At 40.9% G+C, this 22,925-nt stretch overlaps 1 protein-coding gene across 1 annotated transcript in view; it reads left to right on the top strand.

Moving 5' to 3' along the window:
* The window catches only part of TMEM131 (transmembrane protein 131), a 157,640-nt gene that overhangs the window by 114,003 nt on the left and 20,712 nt on the right, over positions 1-22,925 (top strand). The window contains exons 13-31 of the mRNA XM_040993760.1: positions 3,316-3,424; positions 4,182-4,335; positions 4,424-4,594; positions 5,637-5,747; positions 5,834-5,968; positions 7,053-7,157; positions 8,404-8,490; positions 11,106-11,258; positions 11,359-11,434; positions 11,608-11,725; positions 13,591-13,729; positions 13,827-13,936; positions 14,339-14,405; positions 17,577-17,728; positions 17,916-18,058; positions 19,180-19,366; positions 20,625-20,810; positions 21,537-21,695; positions 22,084-22,676. Coding sequence (XP_040849694.1) covers positions 3,316-3,424; positions 4,182-4,335; positions 4,424-4,594; positions 5,637-5,747; positions 5,834-5,968; positions 7,053-7,157; positions 8,404-8,490; positions 11,106-11,258; positions 11,359-11,434; positions 11,608-11,725; positions 13,591-13,729; positions 13,827-13,936; positions 14,339-14,405; positions 17,577-17,728; positions 17,916-18,058; positions 19,180-19,366; positions 20,625-20,810; positions 21,537-21,695; positions 22,084-22,676 — 2,955 coding nt within the window. The remainder of the gene's footprint in view (positions 1-3,315; positions 3,425-4,181; positions 4,336-4,423; positions 4,595-5,636; positions 5,748-5,833; positions 5,969-7,052; positions 7,158-8,403; positions 8,491-11,105; positions 11,259-11,358; positions 11,435-11,607; positions 11,726-13,590; positions 13,730-13,826; positions 13,937-14,338; positions 14,406-17,576; positions 17,729-17,915; positions 18,059-19,179; positions 19,367-20,624; positions 20,811-21,536; positions 21,696-22,083; positions 22,677-22,925) is intronic.

Raw genomic sequence — 22,925 nt, 5'->3', positions numbered from 1 at the left:
TCTGTCCACTGGTTCACTGCCCAAATAGCCATCAAGCCAGTGCTTGGGGGGTCGTTTTCCACTGCTTTCCCAAATCATTAACAGTGAGCTGAATCAGAAGTGAAACAGCCAGGACATGATGTGGTGCCCATATGAGATGTTGACACCAGAGGTGGAGGATTAGTTTGTTGTATCTCACCAGACCCCATTGATTTTTTTTTTTTATTTTTAAAGATTTATTTTTATTATTTTTTTATTGGAAAGGCGGATATACAGAGAGGAGAGACAGAGAGGAAGATCTTCCGTCCGATGATTCACTCCCCAAGTGAGCCGCAACGGGCCGATACTATGCCGATCCAAAGCCAGGAGCCTCTTCCGGGTCTCCCACGCGGGTGCAGGGTCCCAAAGCTTTGGGCCGTCCTGGACTGCTTTCCCAGGCCACAGGCAGGGAGCTGGAAGGGAAGCGGGGCTGCCGGGATTAGAACCGACGCCCATATGGGATCCCGGGCATGCAAGGCGAGGACTTAACCACTTGCGCCACCGCGCCGGGCCCGACCCCATTGATTTTTGCAATTGATAGCATGTTTAAATTTTAGAAGAATATTTATATTCAAAACCAAAATTTTTTAAAAACTTTTTATATATATCAACTTAACAAGCAAGGCAGACAGTCCTATTTAAACTGAAATAGTAGGGCCAGCGTGGTAGCCTAATAGCTAAAGTCCTTGCCTTGCACACACCTGGATTCCATAGGGGGACCCATTCATATTCTGGTAGCCCCACTTCCTGTCAGCTTCCTGCTTGTGGCCTTGGAAAGCAATAGAGGATGGTCCAAAGCCTTGGGACCCTGCATCCGCCTGGGAGACCCAGAAGAAGCTCCTGGCTTTGGATCGGCTTATTTCTGGCCATTACGGTCACTTGGGGAGTGAATTAAAAGACAGAAGATCTTTCCTCTCTGTCTTTCCTCCTCTCTGTATATCTGACTTTACAATAAAAGGTAAATTAATTTAAAAAAAAATAATGACCTTTATGACTGGTACTTCAAATGCATATGTGTTAAGTGTTAACCCAGATTAACATTTTTATAGCATATTTTATTCAGTTTTGCCTACATGATGAGACATATATTGTCACAAGATATATTTGATAGTGATTTAATGGCTACCTAACTGTGTATGAAATTAAATGAGAACTGAATTTATATACAGGCTTTTTCTCAGAGGGAGATGCTCTAGGGACTTAGAGTGAGAAGCAGGCCCACATGCTCCAGGGGTGCTGTCCCTTTCCTGTCCCCCATCAACTGGCTTCTCCTGTGAGGAGCTGAGCACAGCTCAGGTGTGACAGGTGGACTTGCCATGGTGCCTCAGTCTAATCATGTAGCTCCCTCTTGCCCCTGTAGTTGGGACGTGCCCCTCATCTCCAGCATCTTCCTATACTCCCTGGTGAGGGTCTCCGTCCCGAACACATGTAGTGTCACTGGTGTTTATTCTTCTGAGATCAAACACTCCCAAATAGGTGTTTCTAAAGGAAGTTACATAGAAATGAATACAAAAGCAGACAGAAAGCATCTTTAAAATCAAAGGACTGTGTCTCTCAGAACACATTTTTACCTGCTTAAGAGATTTATTTACTTGAAGGAGTTACGGAATGAGATCTGTCTGCAGATTCACTCTCCAGATGTCCAGGGCTGCGCCTGCAACCAGGAGCCAGGGATTTTATCAGGGTCTCCCATGCAGATGGCAGAGTTTCAGACACATGGGTCATCTTCCTGGGAGTTAGGTGAGAAGCAGAGCCTGTCCACCTTCTGCCTCGCCTACCAGCCCTCTAGGTCTGCACACAGAACATGTCCCTGAGATTGCTATTGGAAGTCAAGAAATGTGCTAACTTGTAATATTTTCAAAATGCACTTGACATAAACTCTGTATTGTGCTCACTTATCACACATCTTCTTATCAGAAAAGTCACTATTTATGATTTTAACTGAGTTTCCCTCAATTTTTCACCATTTCATTTACAAATGTAACCTGATATGACATGAAATGGCTAAATTATGGCAATTATAATCAGGTTTACAGAAGAACCAAGAGAGAAAACTTAAAAGCATCCGGGAATGGTTAATGAGCATGTATGGAAAAATAACAGATTTAATGGAAATTTTTTTTTTAATTTCTTTCTTTTACTGGAAAGGCAGATATGCAGAGAGGAGAGACAGGTCCTCCATCCTTTGTTTCTCGCCTCAAGTGACTACAGCAGTCAGAGCTGAGCCAACTCAAAGCCAGGAGCTTTTTCCAGGTCTCCCATGCAGGTGCAGGGTCCCAAGGCTTTGGGCTGTCCTCAGCTGCTTTCCCAGGCCAGAGGCAGGGAGCTGGATGGGAAGCAGAGCAGCCAGGATGCAAACCAGCACCTATATGGGACCCTGGTGCATGCAAGGCGAAGATTTTAGTTACTAGACTACTGCATCAGGCCCTGTTCTGTTTTTGTTCTGAAGCTAGTAATACACATTTGCTTGACTCACAGATAAATTATTCCCATAAGTGGAAGTGTACCTTGGAAGTACATGAAAGGGATAGTTTCCTTATTTTCTTATAGGGATATTTGATGGATATCCAGGCCAAGTCCTGCAGATAAAATTATCCAAAGCTGTTTCGTTGATGAGGACCGTAGGAAAGGATTTATTTCCTCTTAGAGTCCTTATGCTCTTAGGATTGCCCAGAAGAGGAGTCAGTGTTCCTAAATCTTGATTTTTTTCTTGCACAATGCTGCTTGGTTGGTATTGCTAGGAAGACCAGCCGGACAAGGAGTGTTTTTCTCTCTCTGAAGGTATTAACCAGCGGTTCTCAGTGGGTGGCAATCTTGCCTGACAGATGTCCAGAGACGTTTTGGGTTGTCGCAGCAGGAGGGGTACTAATGACATCGAGTAAATAGAGGCCCCAGGTGGCACTTAAACATCCCATAAAAAGACACAAGGAAGATTTAATCTACAACCAAGAATTAATCTGGCCTAAAACTTTAACACAGAGAAAAATTATACTTGGGGAAAAAATTTAAAAATATTAACTCAGAGGTAGAGTAACAGCTGTTGTTACTAAGACAAAAACTGGCTGTGGAGAGAAAGTTGGTTCCTAAACTGTTCACTTGCTTGATCTCATTTCAGCAAAAACAAAATGTTTTCCTTTCTTTGTATGAAAAATGTATTATTTGTTTAAAAGGGTAATGAAAATTGTCTGTTTACCAGCTTAAAGCTTAAATTCTTTTTAAGATTTTTGCTAGTCAGTGTAAAGTGATACATCTTCTCTGGTAGTAAAAATTGACGGGAACTATTTTCCATACCTTCAGCATCCAGAGCAAAAAAACCATCGCAGTTTTCTGGGAAAATAACTGTTAAAGCAAAGGAAAAGAGTTATTCTAAACTTGAAATACCATATCAAGCAGAAGTTTTAGATGGGTAAGTTACTTTTTAGATTTTTGCTTAGCAATAAATTAAGTTTTTGTTATGAAAAACTGGGCAAAAATAGTAGCCAATTTCACCCTAACTTAGTGGAATTATCAGTGAGAACAACAGCCTGAACTGTCTAGGAGAACTTTCTATATATATATTTTTTACTTTCTACTTTAAAAGTAATTGGATAATATGACTTCAGTTTAAATGAACTTAATGATTCACAGAAGAATCTATGATTTTTAAAAATATTTAAATCATTTGCACCATTTGCTTCCTGTCATTGCCTTTACAACATGTAAGTGATTGTGGTTTATTACTGTTTGGCCACTGAAAACAACCCTCTGTCTTCCTTTATAAACTTACGCACACTCCTGGAAAAACAACTTTTTATTACTGGGCAGTAACATGCAGTTCATTTTCCAGTTATTCTTTGACCAACAATAACTTAATAGAGGTATTTGATAACTCTTTTTAAGAAATCTGATTGCAAGTCAGCAATAAACATGGTTTTTCTTTTCAAAATAGGGTAAATCCTTTTTTGTTTATATGTTCTTGATTCTAATAAGTTGTATATAATTCATTTAACAGTTTTTGTATTTCAATGTTTTATAAGACAAATTTTATTTTAAATCATCTAGTCATAAAAAGTTAGCTCTACTTTTCTGATATAATCATTAGTGCTCATAGAGTTGTTATGTACCACCAGTGACCTTAGAGGTTCAATTCACATTTGGAAATTAAAATGATTTTCTCCTAACAGTTACTTGGGGTTTGATCACGCGGCCACGCTGTTTCACATCCGGGATAGCCCTGCTGATCCTGTGGAAAGGCCGATCCACCTGACCAACACCTTCAGCTTCGCCATCCTTATTCACGATGTGCTGCTCCCAGAAGAAGCCAAAGCAATGTTTAAAGTATGTCAGGGAAAGCTCATGCCTTTGATTTTTCTATATCAAGTGGACGTTTCTGACATGTTTTTTTTCCTCTCCTTTTATTTCCTAGGTTCACAACTTCAGCAAACCAGTCTTAATTCTCCCTAATGAATCAGGATACATTTTCACCCTGTTTTTTATGCCCTCCACATCATCTATGCACATAGACAACAACATTTTACTTATTACCAATGCTTCTAAATTTCATTTACCTGTGCGGGTTTACACAGGCTTTTTAGATGTAAGTATGGTATCTTTAAAATTGTGAGCACTCACACATCTTCTGGGTGTGCAGATCCTAGGCAGTCATGTTGCACACTCTTGCATGCGTTCATCTGTGCTCTACAAGCTGTTCTCATTCCTCCTTCATCAGGAATGAGACTTTGAAGAGACACTGGTTTTTCTCCAGAGGATACCTTCCCCACTGCCCAGTGGATGCTTCAAATCAGGAATAATAGCAAACCCGAGTCCTCTCTCAGAGTCTGCAGGGAATCACTTCCAGGATGCTCCTTTGCAGTGCCAGGGGTGTGGGTGTCCAATCTCTGATATAAATTGGCACAGATCCTCATTTATGTACAGTGCCTAACAGTGCAAATGCGGTATGAATAGCTGCTATGCTGTGTTGTCTGGAGACAGTGACAAGGGGGACGTCTGTGCATATTCTGTACAGACACACTTTTTCCAGTTATTTTTGATATGTTATCCTACAAACCATAGCATCAATTAGTCTTAGAACTGGCAGGACCTTCACTGTTCCCCTGCTCCTTCAGTTACTTTAAGTGATAAAAGCTTTGTAATCATTCGTGAAGCTAATTGAAGCTCCAGGCTTTCTGCCTGATCCGCAGCTCCACTTAGTCTCTCCTTCTGCCTCAGCTTCCTGCTTCTTTCAGCTGCTCAGTAGAGGCCAGGGCCATTTTCACGTAGGATTACTAAAGGCTGATCTTTGTACAGGGCGTCTGCTATCTATATGTGATTACACATGAAAATATTTCGTGACATTCATGAAAATGATTTTAAAAGAATATCTGGTGCAGTAAAATTTTATATCCATGTTTTTTTTCATGGTCCACATTTTTCAGGATCTTTTTGCATGGGTTTTAAAAAAATGTTGGCAGTAAAATAGCATCTTTTACTCTAATTTTTCATGAACCTTCTGAAATATCCTTTTACGTTTATATACATAAAATTTAGGAAATTTATATCTTAATGTGGTTACTTTTGATACTATTCAGGTTACATCAATGCCATTCTATAGTTAATGTAATACTTTCTTATCTTTCTAGTACTTTGTACTGCCCCCCAAAATAGAAGAGCGATTCATCGATTTTGGAGTGTTGAGTGCAACAGAAGCAAGCAGCATTTTATTTGCAATTATAAACAGCAACCCAATTGAGGTAAAAAGTTTTTTTTTATTCTGTGTTGTATTTAAAGATTTCATGCTTATGTTGTAGTAATCACTTCCATCGCTTTGTTTTTTAAGCTGGCTATAAAAAGTTGGCATATCATAGGAGATGGTTTATCAATAGAACTTGTTGCTACTGAGAGAGGCAATAGAACTACAATAATTGCAAATCTTCCAGAATTGGAAAAATCCTCTTTATCTGACCAGTCATCAGTAAGTAGACTTTCTTATTGTTTTCTTAAACTAAGATGGATGTCTACGCCTTAGATAAAAGACCATGGTTTTGCATTCCACACCAAATATTTCTGCAATTCCCAGTCAGCTGGATAATTTGTATTGAAGCGTACTACAGGTATCTCCTCAGGCCCTCCTTTATGTTGAATGCGCTGAAACCCAAAGGGATCATTAAATTTAACCTTGACATAAATAGCTTTGTAATGAGGAAAACTTAAATTGTCTTTTATAATAGAAGTTCATTTCAGGAAATTCATGTGGAAATGCTAAACTCACCCTGTGTGCTCTGAGTTTACTGGGGAAAAAAAGAAACAATAAAAAAATAGCCCTGAATATTGGTAGAAAGCACTTTTAATTTTAAGTAATACTCTGGCTAGTTTTCTATAGTGATTAAAAAAGCATCAATGAGGTATTGTTTGGTCCCTGTATGACTTTTCCCATGTGCTTTTAATCTGTCTCATAACACATGCAGTTGCTTGTTTGAGAGTAGTAAGCAAAAGAAAACAAACAAATTTGTCTTGGCCCTCGGTGCTAATGAGACAGGAACTCGGAGCTGAAGCCTACCTAGCAAAGAATTAGTGAGTCTCCTTCTGTTGATAGGGCTTTCACATATCGTCTGCAGGTTAGGACAGAACTAATTAGGAAAATGAGTGCATGTCCTCATGCACAGCGATTGCAAAGATGTGGTGCTTTGGTGTGTCCCAGCACTGCTGCCAGGAAGACATGACCGTTCACATGCCAGTTACCCCACACCCCAGAGAGGCACTGGGGTGGTGAGTAGTGGTGGGGTGGTGCTGGCAGGAGAACTACACCTCTCCCCCCTGCAGCTGCGAGGTTGACCATGCCTGCCTGAGCCAGCCTTCTCAAAGGCAGCCCATGGTGTGCGAGGAGCAGCTCAGTTTGAAGCAGTGGGTATTCTTTTGAGATATTTCTACATGATGATGCAATAATTATGTGTGTCAACAGTTTATGTTAGGATTTCAGAGTCAGCTTATTTGTAGCCTTTCCATTTTCATGAGAAACTGCAAACAGCACAGCTAACGAATGCTGTCCTACCATACAGGTAATATTGGCATCAGGCTATTTTGCGGTGTTTAGAGTCAAACTCACTGCAAAAAAACTAGAAGGGATCCATGATGGAGCCATACAGATAACAACAGACTATGAGGTAAGAACTTTGTGTGGGGATTCTTGTCATTTGGGTTTTGCTGAGAAGTTCAGTCTTTTTTTTTTTTTTTTTAGTAGAAATGGAAAAACATAAGTTGACTCATAGAGAAAGCTGTGAAGTTAGAGATGTTTACAGATGGTCAAACATTGCATGGGGCCACCTGAATTTTCTGGGCTGGATGTCTCTGGTATCCAGTGCAAACACAGATTTGTGTGTAACGCTTCTAAAAAGCAGAGAAAAATCAGGAAACCATGTCTCAAATTGAGTTCTTAGTTTGGTGTCAAAGTCAAGAAAGATGATTGAATTTTCTTAAAACTCTCTGGAGTTTCTGTTGCATACAGTAAAATATTTAATAGATATATTTCTGTCAAATATACATACTTTTAATACTTAACAGTCAAGCGTGCTAAATCCAGCAAGATGCTGCCCTTGGCATCATGCCTGCTTTGAGCATTGCAGTCTTTCTACTTGAGTAGCAGAGTAAAAAGTGTTGGTTTTAGGACAAGCATTGTGGCACATCAAATTAAAATGCCTCCTCGAATGCTGGCAATCCATATAAACACCAGTTCAAGTCCCAGCTGCTCCTCTTTTTGTCCAACTCCTCGCTGGTGTGCCTGGGCAAACAGTGTCACGTGGCCTAGATATTTGGGCCCCTGCCATCACACGGGAGATCCACATGGATTTCGAGACTCCAGGCTTGAGCCTGGCACAGCCTCAGCTGCTGCAGCCTTTTGAAGAAGTGCCACCTCCTATAGGAGGTGTATGAAGGCTGCGGGTATGAAGCCAAGGGCAGTGTCTTGTTGAAGTTTTTGATTGTTTTTAATTTTTTTTAAAGTCAAGGCTTGACTTCTAATTATTAAGAATATTTATATTTGGCAGAACTCACCATGTAACATTAGAAAACACTTGTAATACATTGTTTTAAGAATACAATTTTACTTTTTAAGTTAATAATCTGCAAAATACTTAGACTGTGAAAATTCTATCTTCCACATTGTTTAATCTTATTCTGTTTTCATTGGAGAGGTGTGGCATTGTATTATATTTCATTGCATTTTACAGAGTATATCAGATGTAAACAGAGTCCATGGTTGACTTTAATACTGGTTTTGAATTAGTTCTTGCTGGCAAAAGTCCCTAAAGGAATTCTTTAATTACATCCTCCTCTTCCCCCCTACCCAAAAAAAACCCTGTGCACTAATGGTCAGGATGAGTGAGTTGATGGTTTCTGCTTCTTCCTGCACAGATCCTGACGATCCCTGTGAAGGCTGTGATTGCGGTGGGCTCACTGACCTGCTTCCCCAAGCAGATGATCCTTCCTCCTTGCTTTCCAGTAAGACCGTTAATTCACAAAGTTGTTAAATTCCAATTCTTTCCTGCACTGCCTTTCTAGAATTTATGGGAAAATAAGTTAATGTTGTTGTTTATTCATTTTTATATTTGAAAAAATAACTGCACGGGTTTCAAGCATTATTCTGTCTAGGACAGGAAGTAAACAGGTTTATAGATGCAAATCAAAGGGAAGGAATTGTCTCCAAAAGCGTAAAGAAATAGTGCTGTGAGGGAAGTACGTGTGTCTGATGAAGATCCCATGAGACCTGGCTAGGATCTCCCGCGGAGTTACGGGAGTGCCGTGAGGACTGGCTTTGGGAGCCAGGGCATGACCAGCCTAAGCAGGGACAGAAGTGGTGAAGTCTGAATTGGGTTCAGGCAGTTGTGAGTTGTCCAGTTTGGCAAGAATAGAGGGAGATTCTAAGGAGAAAGGTAGAATAGTATGTTGAGGTGATAGCATCTGAATCTGTGGAGGTCCATGGTTTTTGAGCAGAGGCTTGGCATTGTCAAAATTAAGCTTTAAAGATGAGTGGCACTCTGTGAGAGGAGCAGTAGAACACTGAGACCGAGCCAGAGTCCCCAGAAACAGTGAGAAGGAAAGCTCTGGAATTCCTCGCTTTCTCTGCCTTCAATGCCCCTCCCTCCTGGAACCCTCCTCTGCACTTCCTATACTCCCCTGTGGCTTTCGAGATTGTTTTGTCGTAGCAGCAATCTCTGATGCCTTCTTTTTTTGTTTTGTTTTGTTTTTTTTTTAAAGATTTATTTTTATTATTTTTTTCATTGGAAAGGCGAATATACAGAGAGGAGAGACAGAGAGGAAGATCTTTCATCCGATGATTCACTCCCCAAGTGAGCGCAACGGGCCGATACTATGCCGATCCAAAGCCAGGAGCCTCTTCCGGGTCTCCCACACGGGTGCAGGTTCCCAAAGCTTTGGGCCGTCCTCGACTGCTTTCCCAGGCCACAGGCAGGGAGCTGGAAGGGAAGCGGGGCTGCCGGGATTAGAACCGGCGCCCATATGGGATCCTGGGCGTGCAAGGCGAGGACCTTTAACCACTTGCGCCACTGCGCCGGGCCTTCTTTGTTTTTATTAGTAGTTTTATTTAGTAGTTTAGTAATTATTTTGTGATCTAAATACACAAAAGCACAGTCAGTATGGGACCTGGTCAGACATTGGACCATGGCTGGTTATCAAAGAATTTTAAATTATGCAAATAGCTAGTATAGAGATTCAGAATTGAGATAAAATTTCTAATCTTGAAATTAAAAAAATTTTTTTTCAGAACCCTTAAGAAATAATCTTTTTTTAATGGAGCAGCCCAGAGAGAAGCTCTGCATTTTATGTATTTATTCCTTTCTATAATAGTACCATGATAAAAGAGTGCTCTTGTTCAGGAAGGCAATTACAGTTTTATTGTGACAAAGTGGAGGAGAATGTTTCTGTGTGCTAAATACTGCCACTACTAAGCATTTTTTTTATTTAGCTTGATAAGAAATTGTCTAACTACACATGTGCAGCCAACTTAAAAATGATTTTCAAAGAACATTATTTACAGTGTTGTAGTTCTCTATACTATAAAAATAATTGTCCCTCCTAGATTTTACTCATCAGGAAGAAATTTTTCCTTTTGCTGTCCAGTGAGGTATAACAGAATTGAACATGTTCCATAACTATATATTTATATGCAAACAATTTAAATAACATTGTTCACATAAAGTTGGCTATAACAATCTTCATTTCAGGACTGAATGAGTATCTTTTCAGTTTCAGCATTAAAAAAAATTTTTTAAGAGTGATTTACTTTTACTGGGAATGCAGATTTACTGAGAGAGAAGGAGATACAGAGAGAAAGATCTTCCATTTGCTGATTCACTCCTCAAGTGACCACAGCAGCCAGAACTAAGCCGATCTGAAGCCAGGAGCTTCTTCCGGGTCTGCCATGAGGGTGCGGGGTCAAGCCTTTGGGCTGTCCTCAGCTGCTTTCCCAGGGCTGTAGCAGGGAGCTGGATGGGAAGCAGAGCAGCTGCGACATGAACCTGTGCCCATATGAGATGCCAGTACTTGGAGGTAGAGGATTAACCAATTGATGCCAGCCCCCCAACTTTTACATTTTTAATAGCAGACTTTTTTTTTAAAGTTTGTCATTTTAAATATTTCTTCAAGTAGGTAGGAATCATTGTATAAAATGATAAAATTCTGCTTTCATCCAAAAAAAGATATGTTCTTATTTAGTATTTATCATTTTACTTTTTTTGAATTTTAGTATGCTGTCACGGAGAAGCTTGCAGCTAGTGAGAGCAGTCATTGCTTATCAGTTTAATCTGTTTGCTGTTTTAATAAAATGCTTGTTAATGTACATTTTTTCAAAACATTTTTGTTTAATTTTAGAATTTAGTCCTTTCAGAACCTCCTTGAAGTAGAATAAACAAAACTTGCTAACAAACTGAAAATAATTATTGTGTTTGATTAAACCTGTCTCTGCTTCTTGTTTGGCAGCCTCTGGATATTTTTACTTTAATTCATTTTCTCAAGACCGTAGAAAAATGATCCTCTTGAGTGTGTGATCTTGAGAAAACTCAGCCATCTACAAACGAGTTTCTGGTTTTTTCCTCCAGGGAAAGACAGTACATCAGAGTTTAAATATCATGAATTCCTTCTCACAGAAGGTAAAGATACAACAGATACGATCTTTGTCAGAAGATGTGCGGTTCTACTACAAACGATTACGGGGCAACAAGGAAGAGTTGGAGCCTGGAAAAAAATCAAAGGTTTGAAAATCTTACAGTTGAGAATTCCCAGAAGTCCTTGTTCTGTTGTCATGACCATCTGTGCATTGAGGATTGATGGTTCACCCGTGCCTCTTTGCAGATTGCAAACGTCTATTTTGATCCTGGACTGCAGTGTGGGGATCACTGCTATGTTGGCTTGCCTTTTCTTTCCAAATGTAAGTTGTCTTGCTGTCTGCTCTCATTCCTTCACTCCCACCAATAGCTTTTTAATGTAAGGCTACACTTTGTAAAGTTTATACCCCTTTTGGTCCAGAGTTTCCCCTGAGGAGTTTGGTAAATGATTGTGGTTGGGGCCAGGTCCATCATAATGTGTGTTTATTTGTTTTAGCTGAACCCAAACTACAGCCAGGGGTAGCCATGCAGGAAGATATATGGGATACTGACTGGGATTTGCATCAAAGCCTGTTCAAAGCATGGATGGGGATAAAGGAAAATTCTGGTCATAGGTGAGTGGTTTTGTTTTAAGAATCTTAGCTTTCTTTCCACGCTTGAAACCTCTCTGTTGACATGACTCTCTACCCTAAGCTTACATTAGGCTGTTTTACATTATAGCTTTACAAAACAGTACCCAGGAAGGTTATTAGTGAGGCATCTTAACCTGCTTTTTAAATTACATATTGCTCATAAATATACACACTGCCGTTTTTCTCTTTTCGGCAGTGCCTTAGCTACTTCATGAAAGTCAAAGAAATTATTTGAAGTTGTCTTCATGCAGGCTGCCTGAAGTGTTTCACTTACAGCCTTTTGCATAAGAAAGTGTGTGAATCTACCACTGACCTCTGTTAAGGACAAGGAAAACATTTTCTAGGTTTATTCCCAGTGTAGGAGAGCAAGTGTGTTTGCGCCAGTGAACAGCGCTCCTCTTCGCTTCGAGTGCTGAGCTGGCCATGAGGGTGCCAGGCCCACTTCACATGGACTCCAAGTGTCGTTGGCAGTAGATGGGCCGATGACAAATCACCACTGCCTGCATTTGAAAGCATGGGTGTATTTATTTGATAATATTGAAGGCCATTGTTTTCATCTACTTCAGAAAAGAAGTTAACTAGAATAATATTATGACAACTGATGAAAATACCTTTGATTTGATAACTGTTAGGTAACTGTTTTTGTTAGTTTCAAGACCTTCCAGCTTAAGAAAAACATGAAATTCTTAAAAACCGTTGATCGTTGAATCTGAAGGTTTAATACTGCAAAAAAATGTTAAGGTGAATGAAAGTTACATTTTTGCTTTGAAATGATTAAAACACATACACAGAGATTTGTCCTAATGAACTTGCTAAGACAGCTGTAAAACTTTTCTTTGTGCTCTGTATTTCCACAGTGGGTGTTAGGAAGTACAGGCAAGCTCCAAACTTCAGTATCCAGTTCTGAAGGAGTATCTTGAAGTGTTGCCCCAGGCTCGGTTACTGGGGAAGCTCTTGTCCTCTTAGTTGCCACCTCTGCCACCTGTTTCCTCGGTTGCCTGGAACCTAGTGCTAAGAGCTAGGCTCCCTGTCGGCCTGGGGCCAAGAGCTGAGGGCACCGTGAATGTGCCATTTCCCCTGCTCCTCTCTTGGTGTTATTTTGTCAATGTGTGCATTACAAGGGATTTCCTGCCAGTATCTGAGCACCTCCATCTGCTAGTACTATTGTTAAAACAGGCTCCAGTGTTTGCTCCCAGGGACCTTGGTCCCTTTCATAATGTTTCCTTGAGGAATGTATTCTGAGTCCTGAACAGCTAGCTAACAAACTCTGTTAGTAGGAAAAAATTGGAATGAAGTCCTGAATGTGGCTGAAAACTTTGCATGCCTGTTCAAAACCCTTGTGTGTTTTGCCTCTAGGACTGAGACGTTCATTGTATGTGAAGATTCTGTTTCTTATTGAAGGGGTAAAGACCAGCTGCCAGCAGTGAGCTGCCTGCTCTGCTAATTCAACTCTGAATATTCTTAGCACTTTGCTGTTGGTGTCTCCATCTTTTTCCTGGGCAGGTGGGGTTCTTCAGGACCCCCAAAACATCCCTGTTCTAGAGTCCAGGTTTTCTTATTAAACTTATGCTTTTGAAAGTTTTTCAAAATGTTAACAGGATTGCAAGTGAATGCTGCTGAAACTATTTGTAAGATTTGTCATTCTTTACAACGCAGTATAAAAACAGTGCAGGTGATAAGTGAGAGATATTTTGGCAAACAGAAGAAAATATCCAAGCAAGTAAACCTGTGTATTTTCAGTGCCAAAATAAAATTTATCAGTTAAATAACCCTTCAGAGAATTTCTTGTGTTCAGAAAACGTCAATGTTTTGTTTTAATACAGTTGCTTATGAATTGTTTTTTCTAGACTGAGTGCTGTATTTGAAGTCAATACTGACCTCCAAAAAAATATCATATCCAAAGTTGCTGCTGAGCTCTCCTGGCCTTCCATACTCGGCTCGCCCCGGCACTTGAGGTTTCCACTGACTAATACAAACTGTTCTTCAGTAAGTATTCAAAGTAAAATTGCTTTTAGAATAGGTTTATGCTAACGACTCCTACTTTCAACTGTAGAAATCTCATTTAATGTATCATTACTCTAAGGAAGAAGAGATTACTTTAGAAAACCCTGCAGATGTTCCTGTCTATGTTCAGTTTATTCCCCTGGCTTTATATTCCAATCCTTCCATCTTTGTGGATAAGTTAGTGTCAAGGTAAGCATTGCATTACGTAATGATGTATATGGGATTAAATGGTCATTTTACACACTTAAAACTGCTAGAAAGCTAATACAATCACAGATTTAGTCTGAAAAATTCTGCATCTGTTAATTGAGAGAAGTTTTGAGGGACTGAAGTTGATATGTTAAAATCTGGAAAAGCTTTGAATTTAAAATAAGGAAAATGGTGTACAACTCTCCTAAAATGATTTGTAAAGAGAAAACAAATAGAACATATTACTTTTTTTTAACTCTTAAAACGAGAAAAATATTAATTACAAGTTTGTGATCATAATTTTTAAAAGTCTATTAATCTGGTAATATTAATCTCAAAATCTGACAAAAAATAATTTACATTTGATTCCCTTTCATCATGATGCTGCATTTTAAATTTTAGGTTTAACTTGAGTAAAGTGGCCAAGATGGATTTGAGAACACTCGAATTCCAAGTCTACAGAAATAGTGTAAGTATTCAGACTTCATACTCAAACAATTCTAAATGTGATCAGTGCCAACATGAAAGAAAACTATTAACCGCCTTTAAGTGTGGCTAAACGGCTAGATCCTGAAGCAGTCCAAACAGTCCAGTACTATATCAGAACAAAAGAGTCAGGGAGATTTTGGTGAGGCTAAGGCACACGAAGCAGAAGGGTCCTACTTGTGGGTATTTCACACTCAGCCAGGACGGTTTGTCACCGTTATTTACCGGATGTTATGAGAATATCGAGTCAGTCTTTTGCATCTTCCGGGTACTCTCTGTATGGGACTCAATGAATGTTAGACTCGTGACTGGAATTGATACTTAGCGCAGTAGTCTGCATGATTTTCACTCAGCTGGTGATCTTACATTAAAAATATATGCATAAGCTGGTTGGTTCTAGAAACCAACTTGTTCTCTCTAAGCACTGCCTACTCCTACGTGAGGTCTTGGCATGAAGTGAATGTGTCAGAAAGGTAGCGGTAAAGCTCCTGGAAACTGACCTATGCCTTGGTCCCTGTGCCCTTCCTGCCTCACCCAGGCTCACATGTCCTTCTCGCTCTCAGATTCCGATACCCTATTCTTACCATCGTAACACATACTCATTGCTGATTAAGATCATTAATTAGCCTCTCTGAACTTAATGTCTTATAGTTCTTAAAACATTGTACTATTTCCCATAGCTTTGTGTTTTAATCTGTAAAACATACATTAGCAAAACCTTTATCAGAATAGTATTTATAAGCCTGCTGACTGTTATGCAAATGTTGGCCTGGTGAGTGTTACTATGAAAATAGTTTTGACACTGTGGGTGCCTGCAAGGATCTCTGAGATAGATCCCCAGGGAGCCCTTGGTCCCTCTACACAACCATCCTTAGGAAGTAATTGTGGCCTTTATTAGTCCCAGAGATGCCTTGGCTTCCTCAAACATTCCTATATTATTTGAGTTTAAATTAGTTATTTTGAGGGGAATATACAAGGCTACTTCAGAAAGTTTGTGGGAAATGGAATTGAAGATCAGTTTATTTTAGGAGTAGCTATTTAATCTATTGGTTAAGACATCCAGGTATATTCCATATCAGAGTACCTGGGTCGATACTGGCTCTAGCTCTTGATTTTAGTTTCCTGCCAATGAGGGCCCGAAGAGACACCCGTAATGGTTCCAGTAATTGGGTCCCTGCCACCCATTTGGGAAACCTGGATTGCACTCCCAGCTCAGCTTTGGCCCCAGGCCAGCCCTGATCATTGTAGTCACTTGAGAATGAACCAGCCCATAGAAACTCCCCGTCTCTTATTTGTGTCTTATCCTTTCCAAATTAATAGGAGAATATGCTGAGTTTATTTGGGTGCAAAATTTTGAATATATATATGTGTGTGTGTGTTTATATATTATATATGTATTATATATATATAATTACTAGTACATATTTTCCATGAACTTCTTGAAAGTTCTTCATATGGTGAGTATATCATACTGTCCATTTGTTAGAACAATTTACTTAAAAGCAAACTTATTCACACACCATTTTGGAACAGTTAGAGTAGTTTCTTGTCCTAGTAGACTTTGATAGAAAGCCACATTAGATGCTAGAAAAATAGAATACTTGAGAAGTAAGTTAAAAAAATTAGTGTACTGGAGCCAGCATTGTGGCACAAAGGGTTAAGCTACTGCCTGCAGTGTTGGCTATGTACTAGTTCAAGTCCTCGCTGCTCCGCATCCTACCCAGCTTCCTGCTAGTATGCATGAGAAGTCACAGGAAGACAGCCCAGGTCTTTAGGCTCCTGTACCCATATGGGGAACCTGCATGTAGTTCCTCACTCCTGGCTTCAGCGTGGCCTTACCTGAGGCAGAGTGGCCATTTGATGAGTGAACCAGTAGAAGGAAGGTTGTCCTTCTCTTTCTCTGTTTGTAACTCTTCTTTCAACTAAAATAAACAAGATATGTATGCTTCATATGTCTTTTGACAACAGGTGATGTTTGCAAAATCATGCTTATACAGAAATATAGACTTGTATTATGTAATAACCAAACTATGCTGAAGGCAGAAGAAAATGATGCAATATTGATTCTCTTTCCATATCAACAGAGCCTTGGATAATTATAGCCAAATGTTACCATCTCTTCCCCCAAAATTTAATATTGGTTTAGAACAAGAACAGTATATCATTTGTGTGAACTTTGTTTTAATAAAAGATTAAAACAAAAAAGATTTTATTGGTCCTCAGAAAAATCCGTATTTGGGGTTGGAACCATGGTATATAAGCTACCACCCACGATAGTGGCATCCCATGTTCTCCAGTTCATGTCCCAATTACTACACTTCCAATCCAGATTCCCTGTAATAGCCTAGTAAAAGCAGAAGAAGGTAGCTCAAGTGTTTGGACCCCTGCTACCCACATGGCCGATCTGGATGAAGCCGCTGGCCCAGCCCTGGCCTTTGAGGCCGTCTGCAGATTTAACCAGTAAATGGAAGAGTTCTGTCTCTCCCTTTCTCTGACTCTCAAATAAATCATTTTGTTCAAGTCCTATTGTAAATACTGAGCTAACCTATGTTTTAAAGACTAAATCAAGTGTTTGTAAAACAACATGGTGTTTGTAGTTTTCAAAATAAAATTTAAGAAGGTACTGAGAAAAATGGCAGTGAAAATGTGCTAGAGCCCGAAGACGCCTGGGTGCTTCCCTGCAGAGGAGGCAGCAGGAAGAGCCCAGGATGGTGTGTGCTGCTGGTGTGAGCCTGATGCTGGGCTGAGGGCGCAGGCGTGTCGTCCTAGGCTTGTGTCCATCTCAGTGTGTGTGAGGTAGTGGGGTGTTTTTCTAAGTTTGTAAAGGTTAAAAATGCCAAGACCTGTACACAGAACCAAAATAGCACAAACATGTGGACTTTGTGATGTGGGAACAAAGCGTTGTCTTGAACTTAAAGCAGAATAGGAAGCCTTGTTACCAGTGTGCGTTTGTGTGGTTTTGTTTTGTTTTGTTTTGTTTTGTTTTTCAGCTCTCTGGTTGCCAGATAGTCATCATATGAATCATGAAAAGTAAAATAGCTTGCATATTTAATCAAACTTAAGAAACTCTACTGGGCTCTACATAGGATAAATGATAAACCACTTTTCCAGAGAATATATTAATGACTTCTGTTTGTTCACTTGATGATTCAAGGCTCATCCACTGCAGAGTTCAACGGGATTTACAGAGGGCCTCTCTCGACATTCAGTTTTAAACCTGATTTTGAAACCCGGAGAGAAGAAGTCTGTGAAAGTGAAATTTACTCCAGTTCATAACAGAACTGTGTCCTCGCTAATCATAATTAGGTAGGTTCGGAAATAGAAGTGGAAGTGATTTGTATAACAGAAGTGCTTGATTAATTAGTTTCAAAATGAAGTAGCATATATGATTTGTAAATTTCAGTTCACTGGTTTCTATGTAATAATTTATAAAATAATGGTAGAAATTATAGACTTAATCGGGGGAAAATCTGTACTTCTTGTTCTCACATAGGAATAACCTGACCGTGATGGATGCTGTGATGGTCCAAGGACAAGGAACAACGGAAAATTTGAGGGTGGCGGGCAAGCTTCCAGGTCCAGGAAGTTCCTTGCGCTTTAAAATCACGGAAGCATTGTTAAAGGACTGTACAGATAGTGAGTATTTCCAAGGCAAAAGTTCCAATGGCACAGATTTCATACTTGTTTTAAAATAAATCTAAAAAGCAGGTGTCTGTACAGGCACATCTTATGCCTTAGTGTTGACTGCATACAATTTTAAGAAACACCAGGTCTTAATGTTCAGAAAGATTCAAATTATTGGGGCTGGCACTGTGGCACAGTGGGACCACTTGGGGCGCCTACATTCCATATCAAAATGCCCATCTGAGTCCTAGGTGCTCAATCCAGCTTCCTGCTAATGCACTTGGGGAGGCAGCAAATCATGGCTCAACCTCATCTGTTGCACACATTTGGAGAGTGAAGCAACAATCTCTCCCTTTCTCTCTGTTACTCTGCTTTTCAAATCAATAGATCTAAAAAATGTATCATTACTCATTGCACACTATAATTGATTTACTCTAAGTGTGGAAAATAAAGCATATTAAAACTTTTGCCACCAAAAATAATCTAACAAAGGAAACAAGTTCTCCTGTAGCCTAGGGAAGGGCCCGTCTCTGACGTACAGGTTGTTCATAGTCTCTGGGCCTTCATGACTGGACTTCGGGTTTCTGGAGGTCTGACCTCCCGAAGCTCAGGAGCTGGCTGGTGGAGGGGGGTGTCCCCAGGGAAGGTGGGGTGGGAGAAAGACAAGCCCTGACACTCCCACAACCACAGTCAGTGCCACCCCCTCCTCTACCTACCTCAGCCAGCAGGGGTCAGGCACAGGAGAAGAGAAGGGGGACCAGCCACATGGGACCCACTGCCCATTCCCACCCACCTCCAAACACCTTCCACCCTAGGCTGCCAAAGGGCCCCCGTGAGCGTCCTGGGGCCCGGGGCTGTGCTTTGGGGGATTCACCACCTCTTGCAGTTTCCTGACTTAGGAACAACATCCCCCTCTCATAGGCAACGCAGTAACACCCACCGTGGGTGGCAATGGGTGGCAGTGGGCGGTAGTGGGCAGTGGTGGGCTTTTGGATTTGGATTCGCTCTCTGGGACATAGGGTTATGTGTGCATTAAAAAAAAAAGAAGCCTGCTGATAATGACGGGCCTTACCACTGGCCCAAGAGCACAGGGTAGGAAGACTGACCCTCATTCCTGATACTTTACCCTGTAGGTTTAAAGCTCAGAGAACCAAATTTCACTTTGAAAAGAACATTTAAAGTGGAGAATACAGGACAACTTCAAATTCGTGTAGAAACCATTGAAATCAGCGGCTACTCCTGTGAGGGATACGGCTTCAAAGTTGTCAATTGTCAAGAATTTGCATTAAGTGCCAATGCCTCTAGAGACATAGTCATACTGTAAGTATTTTATTTAAAGGTCAGTAACTGCTCACTGTGTACGTGAGTTGTTCAGATTCTGAGCAAAGGTTTATCACGAAAGAGATCATTATCCACAAATGAATTCATTTTAGTTTTTTCCAGTTCATCTCTGCCTTAGGTTTTCTTCATGTATTTGTATTCAAAATTATAAAACTTCCTCTATTCCCAAAGTGAATGAGATCATCTCAGAAACAATCTCAAAAGTGGTTTTATATTAAAGCCTAAGGTGGTGGCATACATAGAGCAGGGACTTCAGAGCAGGCACACCCTGTCCACGACATAACAATATGCACTGTCCGGGTTAGAAAGCAGTTTTAATGTCCATATCAGTAATAGTCACAGCGTATTTTCAAAATTAATTGGTAACTTGCTGCATTCTAAAATGTATGTAATAGAATGTGACTTCTGTCCTTAATCAAATATTTTTTGTTGTCGTGCATATTTAACGAAGTACCCATATTAATAGAATAGTAATAATGTATGTACTTAAAAGAAGCCGTCAGGAATATGACCTGTTTCTTCAAAGTGCACACAGCTAACAAAAAATAAAAATATTTATGCCAATAAGTAGTGGAATAGTTAATGAAAAAATCACTTGGATTAGGTTTTTTGGAGGGGGGAGTGTTGGGCCCAGCACAGTAGCCTAGCAGCAAAAGTCCTTACCTTGAACACGCCCAGAATCCCACATGGGTACAGGTTCTAATCCCAGCAGCCCCGCTTCCCATTCAGCTCCCTGCTTGTGACCTGCAATTGAGGATGGCCCAAAGCCTTGGGACCCTGCACCCATGTGGGAGACCCAAAAGAGGCTCCTGGCTTAAGATCAGCACAGCTCCGGTTTTTGTGGCCACTTGGGGAGTGAGTCATTGGACGGAAGATCTTCCTGTCTGTCTCTCCTCCTCTCTGTATATCTGACTTTCCAAAGCAAAAAAAAAAAAAAAAAAAAAAATTATTGTGAGTGGAGCTGGAGAAGACATTGTGGATTTGGAGAGAAGAGGGGAAGCAGCCCCAAAACCATTTTCTGGATTAATGATTATTCTTTTTCTAGAATTTCTTTAGTTATCCACAGAATGTACTTGTTCCTGTTGTTAACCTCATGGGGCAGTATTGTCTCATCTTAGGTGATATTTTTATCACAAATTCTGTGTTGTATTTCAAAGGTTTTTAGGACTGATACTGTATTTAAATTGCTTGTGCCATGTTCTTAAAATTTAACCTTGCCTCCATCATTCTGTTCTAGGTTTACTCCTGATTTCACCGCGTCTAGAGTTATCCGCGAGCTGAAGTTTGTAACAAGTAGTGGTTCTGAGTTTGTGTTTATATTGAATGCATCCCTTCCGTACCACATGTTAGCAGCCTGTGCAGAAGCCTTGCCCAGACCCAACTGGGAGCTGGCTCTGTACATCATCATCTCAGGAATCATGAGGTACTTGTGCCCTTTGCCAAGGTTGCACCCTGCCTACCCAGTGCTCGCTGGGTGCTGGACCCCGGGGGTTTGTGAACATAGCAGACCTCTGTGCTTTAGTCAAGATCACCGAGTGCTGGAAAGAATTAGACATACGCTCTTGGGCAGAATATGTGAGGAACCGTTTCTTTTACTTTTGATTTTGTTAAATGAATTAAGTTCACATTAGCATCTTAAGAAAAATATAAATTTTCAGGTGGCAGTGCTTGCTTTTGGCATATGTGATTTATTTGATTAATAGTACGCTCTTCTAGAACAGAACCTAAGCATAAAAGTGTTCAGGAAGAAATTGTTTAAGTTCTCAGTGTCCTTTTTTCTATAGGTTTTTGTAGATATTTAGATAGGCACATATACACACCTCTGAGTTAATTTACACTTACTTCATACATTCAATAATGCAAAAGATTCAACCCAGAGAGTTGAAACCAAAATTCTTCTCAATGAAGGAAAAATGTTCCAGGTATCTCTCTTCTAATACAAGTTTATTTCCTCCAAATCAAACATGTAACATGACACTCAGTAAAAACCAGTTGCACACTTTATCCATAATAACACTTTGCTTTTTGTCTTGGGCATTGCAAATAATTTTAGACACCGTGACTTCATGTTGCACTTCACTAAGAACCTGTGCCTTTGACAGCCACTGCCTCTTGTGCTAACTCCGACTCTCCGCCCTCTGCCCTGCAGTGCACTCTTCCTTTTGGTCATTGGGACGGCCTACTTGGAAGCTCAAGGAATTTGGGAGCCATTTCGAAGGCGACTTTCCTTTGAGGCGTCGAACCCGCCCTTTGATGTGGGAAGGCCGTTTGATCTCAGGAGAATCGTTGGCATTTCACCTGAAGGAAAGTATGTTCACGTGCTGACAGGAGGTTGTGTTGCACACGTTGATGTGGCTGTTGTCATTACTAGGAAAAATAGATTTCTTTTCATTTTTGCCCAGGAGGAAGAAACTTCAATTCTAATTACTTAATAGCATCCTGGGTAAAGCTCTCAAGATACTAAGAGCTCATTCCACTCAGTGTTTGTGTTACGTTGCTGAGGGGGGAGTTAAGGTGTTGTTGAGTGCCAACTTCCTTCATAAACTTGCAGAGAGAATGGACCCTTGCAAGTTGTGAAAATTGTCTGTTTCTCGCTGGTTTTCTGCCCAGTAGTTTATATTTGTGATGGCTGTACTTATGAAATAACTTTTTTTTCCAATATTAGATTTACTGATCCAGAGTTTGTCCTTTTCCAGCTTGAATACACTCGGCTGTGACCCTGGTCACAGTAGGGGATTTTGTGGCGCAGGTGGCTCTTCATCCCGACCGAGCGCAGGGAGTCATAAACAGTGTGGCCCGTCAGTCCACCCACACAGTAGCCACAGCAGTAGGAATTCAGCTGATGTGGAAAATGTCAGAGCCAAAAACAGTTCCAGTACCTCTGGTAGGACTACTGCACAAGCAGCTTCCACGCAGTCAGCAAGCAAAGCAAGTGCCCTGGTCTTGGATTCTAATGCAACTACCCAGGGACATGCAGTGGGCAGAAAGTCCAAAGGGGCCAAGCAGAACCAGCACAGCGGCCACCAGCACAGCCACAGCCCGCTGGAGCAGCACTCCCAGCCACCACCGCCAGTGCCTCAGCACCAGGAGCCACAGCCTGGGAGGCTGTCTCCTGCCCCCCTCGCACACCCTTCCCACCCAGAACGTGCCAGCAGCCCAAGGCACAGCTCAGAGGACTCAGACATCACTAGTCTCATAGAAGCCATGGACAAAGACTTGGACCACCATGACTCACCGACCCTAGAAGTGTTTACAGAGCAGCCTCCATCACCGTTGTCAAAAAGCAAAGGTAATCGTGTCTTCCCTTGCGGGGAAAAGCAGGCTGGGAGCGGGGGAGCCAGGGTGTGCTGAGGGAGCTGCTCCGGCTGTGCTCATGCCGACCAGCTGCCCTGGGCACTGGGCTCTGTTTACATGCCCGGCAGGCGTGGACCTCAGCTTCTCCACATAGCAGTGCAGACGGAGGTATCCCTTTGTCTTAAAGGTATTTCTTAGATTGTCATTGTCAGAGATTTGTTGGACATCTGTTTTCCTTTTCACT

Source organism: Ochotona curzoniae, unplaced genomic scaffold (assembly GCF_017591425.1).
Source record: "Ochotona curzoniae isolate NIBS_2020 unplaced genomic scaffold, NIBS_Ocur_1.0 contig_883, whole genome shotgun sequence".
Classification (NCBI taxonomy): Eukaryota; Metazoa; Chordata; class Mammalia; order Lagomorpha; family Ochotonidae; genus Ochotona; species Ochotona curzoniae.
This window is presented reverse-complemented; position numbering and strand designations above follow the sequence as displayed.